The 12,135-nt window shown below is 38.1% G+C and overlaps 1 protein-coding gene across 21 annotated transcripts in view; it reads left to right on the forward strand.

Annotated features, from left to right (window-relative positions):
- The window catches only part of LOC114252404 (uncharacterized), a 65,564-nt gene that overhangs the window by 38,994 nt on the left and 14,435 nt on the right, over nucleotides 1-12,135 (forward strand). For 6 of the 21 annotated variants that reach the window (XR_016324319.1, XR_016324320.1, XR_016324321.1 and 3 more), the window contains exons 1-3: nucleotides 2,828-7,553; nucleotides 8,984-9,125; nucleotides 10,841-10,988. Coding sequence is in view for 1 of the 21 variants with exons in the window: in XM_089733559.1 (XP_089589685.1) it covers nucleotides 7,528-7,553; nucleotides 8,984-9,125; nucleotides 10,841-10,921 (249 nt within the window). In the remaining 20 variants the exon portion in view is untranslated. The other 15 variants (XM_089733550.1, XM_089733556.1, XM_089733557.1 and 12 more) reach the window with 9 other exon arrangements.

A 12,135-nucleotide genomic window follows, 5' to 3' on the forward strand; every position in this document is an offset into this window, starting at 1 on the left:
AACAAGATCGGGATTGGAAGTGAGTATTAGGTCAAGCCAGGTATCCTCTCCTTCAATGTTGTGGTGAGTGGCTTGTAAAAGGAGGATGTGTAAACTAACTGACTCAACAAGGTCAAGGAGTTTTCGTGAACGAGTGGACAAAGGGACAAGGAGGTCGGTGTTGAAATCTCCCATGATGATGTGGTGTGCGTAATCTGACCCTAAAGATTCCAGAATTGAGTCAAGACTGGACAAGTAATCAACAGAGGGAGGACAATAAACCACACCAAGTAAAGTTTTGACTCCCTTGACCCAAAACCTCAAGGAAAAGGTATTCAGCGGAATTGGAACTCGTGGAAGAGGAAGAGGCTATGACTTTATAAGAAAAGGAGGCTTGGAGATAGATAGCCACACCACCCCCTCTCCTGTCCACCCGATCATTTCGGATTAGAATAAATCCAGGTAGGGGGTATGCGGCGGAAGGAAGATGAGGTTTGAGCCAGCTCTCAGAAACAAGGACGGCGTGCACGTTGGCGTCGGTGAAAGTTACATCTAGTTCACTGTAGTGACTAGCTATACTTTGTGCGTTTACATGACAAACGTTAAAAGTAACGCGATTTTCAAGATTAAACTTACCACGTATCAGTTCTCCAGTAGTAGCAACCATCGAGCAAAAGCTGTCATCACTGCTAGTAGAGGAAGCAGATTCATTAGCAGAGTAAAAAGAGTCATCATCTATATTCATAATAAATTAATAAAATTATTTAAATTTAAATATATGTATGTGTATTAAAGTAAAATAAATATGTATATATTTATTGAAATAATACTTCAAAATAAATATAATATATTGATATGGCGCAGATAATAAATAAAAATATACTACTGTTACGTGTTCGATCACACTCTGCACCACCCGCCAGCTAACAACATACATTAATAACAAAAGTAAATGTTACATAAAAACAAAAAGTAAAACTTATAACATAAAACAATAAATTAATGTGAAATGGAACGTAACATTAATATCACTCTAATGTCAAAATGAAAGTGACATAGAAAAGAAAGAGAGAGAAGAACAAAAAAAAATACAAATAAAAAGTGGGTAGAGAAAAAAGAACAGGCAATCAATAACAATTAAATATGAAAACATGCTAGTTGACGCTCGACGATATTTTACGGCTTACGCGTTTTTAAGTCCGAGCGCGATGCTTCGGCCGCCCCGTGATTTCTTACTGCCGACGACGATAGCTCTGCTGTCTTGGGAAACTTAGTTATTAAGTTGTTTAGTTCATCGACAGTGGTGACCTTGATTCGGCTTCCATCCGGGACTTTAACAACAATAATGCCGTCCTGAGTCCAGCAAGATCGCATACCAAAATACTGCCGACTTTTGCTAAACACAGTTTGTCGTCACTTTGTCAAAAACTCCTTTATGGATGCAGTTGAGCCTTTCAGCCTGGACTTGGCTCGCCAGACATCTGACCTGTGGCTTACATTCGCAAACCTAACCAGTATAGGCCGATGATGCTCTCTGTTCGGTGTCCCAATGCGATGACAAACTGATAGACGAGGTTGTGATCTCCTTCAGCGACATGGTGCCGTTCACCAGCGACAACACGGCCTGTGTGCAGTTCTCATTGTCAGCCTCAGGAACTCCGAGAAATAACAGCGCTTTTCTACGATGCCTGGTCTCCAATGCGTCCACCATGTTAGCGCACTCCGAGATTTGTTGCCTCAGCAGCCGAAGCATACTTAGCATGAGCTCCCTAAAAGTCCTGAACTCTTCAGCAACTCGAGCCACAGTATCCTTGGCAGTGCCCCCAGTGTGCAGTTGTGCTTCTAGTTGGGCCATCCGCTTCGAGAAACTGTCCTCCAAATTCTTTTGTGCACTTTGGATGTCTGTGAGTGTTGACATAGCGAGTTTTGTATACCTCAGTGATTTTTCTCGAGAAAGTGATGAGTGTTATAGTTTAGTGCTGGCAGAAGGTGCAGAGCAGGATCACACACCGTTGCTCAAATGTGAGTACATGGAATGCACTGTCTGTACTACAAAATACACAACTTTTACGAGTAAATTTACAATTTAAAAAGAACAATTTCAAATTCTAACAGAAAACACGTCTACTCGATACACCGACCACAGAAAAAAAAAAAAAAAAACATGACTTACTTTTTACATGACTGACATTAATTTATTTCACATGAATTACTTTTAACTGATATAAACTAACATTGTTATTATCCAGCCTAATAATAGATGGCGCCAACATCATTGAATAACAATTACAGCACTTAATTAAATTATTACTGTTAATTATAATATAAATTATTATTAATATTTACTTATGCTTTATTCATATTTAATTATTTATACAGTCATTTGTATTTTAAACAATAATATAAACATTAAACATATTCTGAACATCTTATGATCAAAACAGTGTCTGCTAATTATTAAATATGGTAGAATAACTTTTTCATCTTGCTAATAATAAATAAACAATAACATAGAATAAACTAAACTATATATTATTATGTTAATTATTACCAATAGTGGCGTTTGCGCCCATATATATTACCAATAATTTCAGGCACATAACGGTTTGATTCATCGAGATCAATAGATGTAGTTATTACAATATTTTTTAATTTAGTCTTCAAAAGATTTGCATTATGTTCGAGTATTTTAGTGTCAAATATAACTGATTTGTTATTTATTGATTTCAGACATGTGTCGTCATCGGTATTTTCCGAAGATTGTGGAGTAGTATATTGAAATCTTCCGGAAGCTCTAGGCTATCTGGTAGGACTTAATCATCGGGTAAACCTAATTTCTGGTAAGTCACTGGTTACAGAGTCTGAGTTTGGGAAGGGTTGAACAGGAGAGATTTCCTCGTTACGTACTTGATTAGGGTTAGTATCTACATTTTCGGGAATTGGCATTGAGATGTCATCATTTTGTTGTAGAGGGTTCATTGGATAGCGTGTTAAAGCGTCTGCATTAGTATTTGTCTTACCTTTTCTATATTGAATTTCATAGTCAAATTCTTCTAGCTTGAGACGCTAACAAATAAGTCGGCAGGCAGACCATAGTCTGTTATTATTTTGAATTGACGGCCAAAGAGGTAAGGACGAAAAATTTTAGTTCCGTAAATTATAGCCAAAGATTCTTTCTCAGTGACACAGTAGATAATTTCGGCTTTGTTTAGTATCCTTGACGCGAAGGCAATTGATTGATCTTTCCCAATATCACCTTGTGATAATTAGCAGAAATCGCGTAGTTGGAAGCATCACAAGTTAAGATGAATGGTTTTGTAAAATCGGGATAGATAAGGATTGGTGCTGTAACTAGTTTTTTTTTCAGTTGTTCGAAAGATAGCTGTTGTGTATTGGTCGAGTTGAAAGGAACATCCTTTTTCAGGAGAACAGTGAGAAATTTTGCATATTTGGAAAATTCAGGTATGAATCTTCGAAAGTATGAGGCTAAACCCGGGAAAGATTTTATATCTTTAGCTGACTTTGGTACTGAGAATTGCATTACCGCTTTTATTTTACCTGGATTTGGTTTAACCCCGTCATTGCTAATAACATGACCTAGGTAAGCAACTTCTTTACGTAAAAACTCACATTTATCGGGCTGAAGTTTGAGCTGGAATTTTCCTAGTTTTTCAAAGACAAGGGTTAGTTTTTTTATGTGTGAGGGTAGGTCTGACGAGTACACGATGACAATATCGTCAAGATAAACAAATTAGTGTACGTCTTGTAAGCCGGATAAGTTGTTTTCTGAAAGGTTGCAGGCGCATTTTTCAAGCCAAACGGCATCCGGTTAAACTGAAAGTGACCTTGGGGAACACTGAACGCCGATTTCGCTGCGTCTGCGTGGGACCTTTTGATTTGGTGAAAACCGGAAGTGAGGTTTAATGTTGTGAATTATTTAGTTTGACCTAATTGATCCAATATCTCATTAATTTGGGGAATGGGATAATTTTCACCGATAGTGATATCATTCAGCTTTCTGTAATCTATTACTATCCTCCATTTCTTTTTGCCACTAGAATCTTCCTTTTTTGACACTATCCATATTGAAGAAAACCATGGAGATTTAGATGGTTTGATAATTTGTTGGTCTAGCATCTTGTTTATTTGAGAGTAAATTTCTTTATGTATTTCTGGGAAACGATATGATTTTACATTTATGAGAGGAACTAGTTTTAATCTCATGTTGTATAACATCTGTACACGTTAATTGATCTTCTGGTAAATGGAATATATCAGCGTATTGAAAACATATTTCGTTAAGGTAGTATAATTCTTCTTGGTTCAGATGGGATGTTCGTAAAAGATCGGAGAACTGGTTACATCTTTCGATATTGTTAGTAGATTGATCATGTTTGACTGTATTGTACTCGTTTAGGTCAATCGGTGCTAAAGTAAGCATTAGATTAGCGTTTAAATACACTTGTTCATCAGATACATTGAGAATTGTCAAATTTATTCTATTATTGTTTTTTACTTTAACTACACAATTGGATACATGGAGGGAATCGCAAATGTGTTGGTCTACTATGATTCCTTCTTTCAGTGCTAGATTTTTCACAGAGCACTCTATTACGGTTTCAGTACGAGCATGAATAATATAGGATAGCTCATCGAAGGACAGTTTGACGTTATGATTATTTATTTCTAGGCAATTCGTTTCATAGTTAATACGATACCGATATTTCATGAGTAAATCATTACCAATTATGCCGTCATAAAGCAAGTCTACGTCATCAAATACGTGGAAAGTATGACTGATTTTTAAATCATTGAATTGTAAGGCTAAGTCAAAACAGCCTACACTCTTTAAGGTATCATTTTTGGAATCAATTCCTTTCACTTTCACGATGTTTTCTTTTAATTCTTGGGAATTAATTTGCCTTTGGAATGCCTTTCTTTTTCAGGACACAGATGGATGCTCCAGAATCTATTAAAAATGTTAATGGGTTTTTGTTTAAAGGTGTTTGCAATTAAACGTAAGGTTAAGTATCGTTTTTGCTTTAGGCTTTCGTAAACTTTATGTTCCATCTTGGTATTGTTAATATCGCATATTTTGTTACGGGATTGGTCACCCTCCAAATTGTCTTTACGAGTGGAATAATTCGGACCTTCTTTATGGGACTGGCTACCCTGTTGCGTGGCCCTATCATTGGAAATGTTCAGACCTTCCTTGTGGGGCTGATTACCCTGGGCGTGGCCTTACTTGTAGAAATGTTTAGACCTTCCTTTTGGGGCTGGTTAGTCTGTGGCGTGGTCTTACTGTTAATATAAACGGCATCGTTTTTATCGGAAGAGACTTGCCCCGTCCGACACCTATACGGGACATCTGTTAGTTTAAATCAGCGTTATTGCTTGGGATGTCTATTTCATCTCGTCCTTCGTCTTCATAATCATTAGTGAAATGCACACGGGGACCGCTAGGTTTGAAATTTGTTTTTCTAGAAGTGGACGCCTGCGGTTGAGAAGGAGTAAAAGGTCGAAACCCGTTTGAAAATCTCTTACCGCTAGGTTTGAAATTTGTTTCTCTAGAAGTGGACGACTGCGGTTGAGAAGGAGTAAAAGGTCGTAACCCGTTTGAAAATCTCTTATTGTTATATTCACGAAGTCTGCAATTTTCATGAATATGCCCTGGCTTTTTACAGTATCTACAGACTGAAGGGTTCCCATAGAATGAGCTTGATTGGGTATTGTTATTATTATTATTAGTAAAAGGCCTTGACTGGGGCCCAGTTACGGTTTATGTTCTTTTATTAGAATTCTCAACAAATCTTGGTTTAGAATAATTATTACGAAATGTGAATTGTTGAATTGTTTTTTCAAAAACTCTTTAAGAGATGACCATGACTCGAAGTCTTTAATTGCACACGCGCTTTCGGCTTTGTCTTCTAATTAGCTTAAGATGTATTTAAAAACGATATCTTCCTGTTGAGGCGATGTCAAAGATATAGCACTATCGCAGTTTCTTAAGAATGCTGTTAATTTTTCTCTATCACCATTAAAAGGTTTTATGAATTTCAAAACCACACTTAACGCAACCTCCTCATCACCCCTTTGCTGTCTGACATCTTTCTTCGAATCTGATTTTGACATTTTACAATAATTTTATAAAAATATTAAATAAAGAAACCAACCCACGGGATATTAGTTGTATAGCTTATTTGCAATGGTCAGGAATACGTGGGCGATACCTACAGCGCGCTCTGTTCAGACTAAGTACGATTGATAAGAACGACCGTGAATAAAAGTTTCTGCCTCTTACGAATGAAAACTAATATAGTTCTATTTTTAAACATGTGTGGCGGGTAGCCATCATACAACGCAAGATAATTGACAGATGCCTGAATCTCGCTTACGACATTTTCAAGATAAAGCGCATATATACAAGTTCCGAACAACAACATTCGGACCGTCGGTCTACCGAGCAATATCACCCGCTCGGTGGAAGATCTTCCCTTTCGTCGTTAAGCCTTCCTCAAACTGGTGACCCCGACGTGATAATATACTCCTATGCTCTGCCACAATAAATCTCTTAGTCCAGTATATGGTGACAACCATGATAATGATTGCAAGAATGAGGTCAAGATGAAATGAGGCTGATGCCAGATGGTCAACATACACAGTAATATTTTGTGAGACCACAGGTGATGGTTGATCAGTCGGGGCAATGATATTTGGCGCAACAGGTGTCGTCAATGTCACTATGGTAGTGTAGGTTGAGTTGCCAGTTAAGGGGGCTGCGAAACCGCGTAGTGGCATCGCTGCAGTAGCAATTGCAGGTGTAGCACAGCACCAGCATTTAACAATTTTAATGATAAGAATGATTATAACCAGAGTGACAAAAATTCCTAGGACCCAAGACAGAACATTTCGCCAACCAGAGAACAGACTTGAGAGAGACCAACCTTCTGCCGAATCAACCTTGAGTTTTTCTTTCATCTCATTAATCTCACCAGCTAGCATTTCTATCTCAGAGTGATATTTCTTCTGAGCGGTTGTCCCACTAGCAACTAAATCTGACAATTTGGCGACACTGCCAGCCACTTGTGGTGGGGTCAACTGTGCTATTTCATAGGATCTCTTGAGCTTGACATTATTTATGTTCTGTGAATCAAAGTCGACAGTGTCCAAGGTTATATCAGGGAGCTGACCGAACACATATTTGTCACCTACTAAGGATTCACTTTGAACCGCATCTAATATTTCTTGCGTCGGTTCGATTGTGGCACCATCGATCTTTGCACGGCAGTTGTGGGGTAACTTAAGCCTAGTCTGGCTCTTTATGCTTCTGACTTGTTGATCAGTTTTTGTACCATTCCTGCAGATTATCGTGAGGTCACGAACCTCAATATTATGGGTGATCAACCATGTATCAACACCTATAGGAGCTATGAATACCCTGGAGCCCTTCTCGTCATGTATGGAATCCATCATACACACATCCCTGATCTTATCACCTGCAAGGACCGCGTGAGCCCCGCAATCGTCTAGCACATTGGTACTCCATACATGCCCCAGCTGACAAGTGCCATAGGGTGAGCGCGAACATTGTTGATAATCTTCTTTGGTCATGCTAGTCCATTCTCCTGTACCAGCATCAGTGATGTAAATCGGATTTATAATTCTAGCTTTGTACCAGAACCCCTTTATGGAAATTGGGTGACAAACAACTTTCACAGTAGAATACCGTTGAGGTTTCTTGATGATGGGGACTGTCATGATCATTAGCACTTTCCCCTCTTGAACACCCAATTTGACTGGGATGTGGCTTAGCATGTCGTCAAACAATATTGTGGGAGGTAGAGCTAATCTATCGGGCAACGCTGCAGCAATCATCTTCATAACCTCGACTACCCGACTTGTGTGTACGAGTGCAAGAGGTAAATTCCCGCTGACCATACCATCACTAACATAAATGTAGAATTCGGCTGAAGTCAGCAATGAGGTCTCGAGAAGAGATGTTTTGGCATTGCATTCCGTCAACTCTATCAAGGTTTGGAGTAGAGCTTGAGTTAATTCATCATATCGTGAGACATTTGTAATAGCAGCTGTCAGGGATGCCATATTCTCCTCTATGACTTCTGATGACTGTTTCAAAGCACCTTGTGTTTTAGTTATGACAGTCGCTAGTGATTGAAACTCTTCAGATGTTGTTCGAGACAATGATTGGATATCTCTTGAATTTGTCTCAACAAACCTTGAGGTTGCATTTAGGTGTGCTTCATATTTCTCAATAAGTGCCATCACCTCCCTAACTTGGCTATCTGTTGCTACACCAGCAAACCAGTGGTAAAAATCACCTACAAACTCCAGACTCCTTCTAGAGCGACGGTAGGCACTGTAGTCTGTTGTATCCATTTTAGGACGGAAGTTGGTACCTGACATTCTATTAGGCATCTCAATGTTCACGTTGCTAACATGTGAATCCTTGACATATGTCGGCTCAGCAGATGCAGCATATAAGTTCCCATCTTGATCCTTCATAGTGAATTTAATATCTGGTAATAAATCACCTCTCTGCAATGACCCTGACCATCCTGCTTTTCTGAATTTTTGTCTCTCTCGCCTGTCTTTCAATGACTTGTAATAGTCCCGCGAATTTTCTAATCTCAGCAATTCCTGTTCTCGTATAGATGCTTGAATTGTGTCCTTCGATCTCGGAGGGGAGTGATGTGGCGGGTAGCCATCATACAACGCAAGATAATTGACAGATGCCTGAATCTCGCTTACGACATTTTCAAGATAAAGCGCATATATACAAGTTCCGAACAACAACATTCGGACCGTCGGTCTACCGAGCAATATCACCCGCTCGGTGGAAGATCTTCCCTTTCGTCGTTAAGCCTTCCTCACATGCAAAGTTATAACACTGAACAATATTAATTGCACAAAACTCAAAGGTTCACTGGTAATCAAAATAACACTTACAGGAACAGCTTACAGAAACTCTTCGTGACGGTTTCAGGATGCATGGCATACGTTTACCATGGACGGTCAGATCAGGAACTGGAGATCACCGTCGATTCGGTGCTGGATATGAGAGTCAGGTGTGCCAAGGGGTTCCCGAATATTGGATACCGCTTCACAGTGTTGCAGGAACTTTAAGGGTAGAGAGCCTATATATATCGCTATAATGAGTTCGGGTCCGGGAACTTCTTTCTTTCAGTTCTGGACACAACTTTAGTACTTTTATAAATTTCACTTTACAGGTTTCTTGATATAAAGTTCTTTCCAGGTTAACGACACTTGGATTTTCGTATCCCACCGCTGCCACCAAATGTGTGAATTGAAACTAAGATCTTTTAAAAAAAAAACACTTTTAATACTCCCTAGACTAAGTTTATGTTATTTATATGGAAAGTGGGGACAATTCGGTATACGTCCCACTCTGATGAAAGTCTGACCCGAACTGCTTTAAAAAGCTAGCTAAAAATCATCATCGGGAATAAATGCAGATGTTGATGTTTGGTAAGCATTATAAAAATGCTATGTAGAGATATAACAGATCTCCGGCATTTTTTCTTTGATGGAAATTATTTTCTATCATCGTCTGAGGCGGGAGAAAAGTCATCATCGTCATCATTCGTTTGGTTGTGACAAGTGCTAGTTGAGGGTGAACTTCTCATGATGCTTAAATCGACGCACTCGTTGTTGAAAGGGGTTCCACAAAATAGAATTTTCTATAAAAAGCAGGCTTTGTATTTTGAGATTCATCATCGTCTTCGTTGTTCTGATTTAATAATTGTAGGATCCTTCTACATTTACTTCTCTTCGGATCCATGATAGTTTAATGCCTCAAACAAAAACATTCAATCAATTAAAGGGTCGGACAAACCAACGCGTCCAAACAAACCGTAGTGGTGATCTACTTGCGTTCAAAAACGTGTCTAGACGCAGGACGCGTTTGATTTGCACACGTCGCGACAAGTTGTACCTGTCGATCTGTCCTAATCGCGGTCAAAAACGGTCTTAATTTTACGAATTTCTAAACAAAATAGTAACTAAAATGATTGAAAAACTGACACTAAACTGAACTGCCACTTATGCAATTATGCACTGCGAATATTTGAAGCAAATTTATCGATTAAATGGCGCTTTGCAGAAAATGACCGTTATTGAATTCGTATAAAAACAAAATCCTAATTAAAGTTATTAAATAACTGGCATTTAACTCAATCTGCCACTTATGCACTTACTCGCTGTAAATATACGAAAGTAAATTTATTTAATAAGTGGCACTTAACACAAGGTGCCAGTTTTTTACTCATCTCGACAAGGGTTCCCTCCAGTGACTTGTCGCGATCTGGCGTAGTGCCGGTTTATTAATTACCGACCGCACAAGTTTTTTTTTTTTAGATTGTTTTACGGCCCTGGTTGCGATTCCTTATGAGCCCGTAGTAAGGTCACAATTTCACTTCATTAAAGTATAACTTTAAAGTTCACCTATTTGATATATGTTTAAGAAGAGGCTTATAGAAGAGCGAGTTTGCTAAAATATCTGGAACAGTTGAAGGCATTTCATTAATTTCTTCTTCAATTTCAGCAATCATTAAAAGTCTGTGGATACTGTAACAACTAAATGTCAGCAACATATGTTCAATGTCAGTACTTCCATTCCCACAATATGGGCATTTATCATCTTCAACTATACGCAATCTTTTCAAATGAGTGGGCACATGGCAATGTCCAAATCTTAATCTGTTAATTACAATTATCTGCTTGCGAGAGTTTAGTGTGGTTTTGGCATACCAAGGTTTGGTGGGCTGCGTCTTTTGTATACCGGTATACCATTTAGCCTTAAATTCAGTTGCTTTTTTTCCAGTATTCCAACCAAAGTTGCTTCAGTGAAACGGAGAATTCAGCATGGAAATCTGTATATGGAACTTTGAGGAGTGCGGAGTGATCAATGTCAGGATTTCCAGTGGCAGCCCGGTCAGCTTCTTCATTGCCCGTAATTCCGGAATGTGAAGGTACCCATTTGAACGTTACCAATCATTCTATCTATAGATTAATTCCTTACTGTCATACACAATATAGCTTAAGTTAAATTTACTAGATTTGTTTTCTAGAGCATTTATTGTACTCATAGAATCAGTCAAAATCAACAGGTTATTTATGTTTAACAACTCAAAATGTAACAGAGCCTGATAAATAGCATAGCATTCAGATGTAAAGATACTGCAGTTATTGTTTATCTTAAAACATTTAGTTAATTTTAATTGAGGATCATAGTAGGCAGATGTTACACTATTGTCAGTTTTACTACCATCTGTATATAAAGTATAAAAATTTGTATTTTCTAAATATTGTAATAGTTCTATCTGTGAGTCTGTTTTTTGAGAACAAATTAGTATGTCATTATTAATGACTTCATATGGTATAGAATATATAGGCCATATCAAAGACTTATACATATTTACAGTTAGTCTATTTGTTTGTGCAGTAATTATTAATAGATCTGGTAAATACCCAGCAAAAAGTTGATCGGGTTTAATATTACTTTCGCCTGCTCTTTGTAAAGCCTGACCTGTGTGCTTAGTGCGAGTTTTGTAACGTTCTCACTAGCGAGCCAGTTTGGTCAAATTTGTATGCAATTGGAACAGCGCCCCTAGCGGCAAACGTACTCGGTGTTATTTTGTGAGTGCGAGTTCATATTAACGTTGTGATCTCGTAACCGAGTAATTTTACCGAAATGAGTACTACGAATGACATTTGTGCGAGTGCGTGTTACAAATTAGTGGATTTTAACGTTTCGATCGAGTATTTCTTTAGTAGTTTTATTTTTCCAACTAGAGAGGCAAAAATATCATGCCATAGAGCCTAATCTTTTTTTATGAAAAATGATAATATGGAGTGAAATGGATTTGATTAATTTGAAGCATTAATCAATTGGCATGGAATGAAATGAAATGAGATTAGATAATATGGGATAAAATATAATCTCTGCAAAATGCTGATTATATACTGAGATTTTTTTCAGTGGACCTTTTCGAAGACTTCGAGAAGCTACGTCCAGCGGTTTTGTTTAATTTTTTAAAATTTTCGCACTTTCACAGATACTAAACAGTTAATAAACCCACGTTACTTTGTTATTGCACAGATGGGTGGACGAGCTCC

The sequence above is a fragment of the Bombyx mandarina genome, chromosome 16 (genome assembly GCF_030267445.1).
Source record: "Bombyx mandarina strain Sakado chromosome 16, ASM3026744v2".
Classification (NCBI taxonomy): Eukaryota; Metazoa; Arthropoda; class Insecta; order Lepidoptera; family Bombycidae; genus Bombyx; species Bombyx mandarina.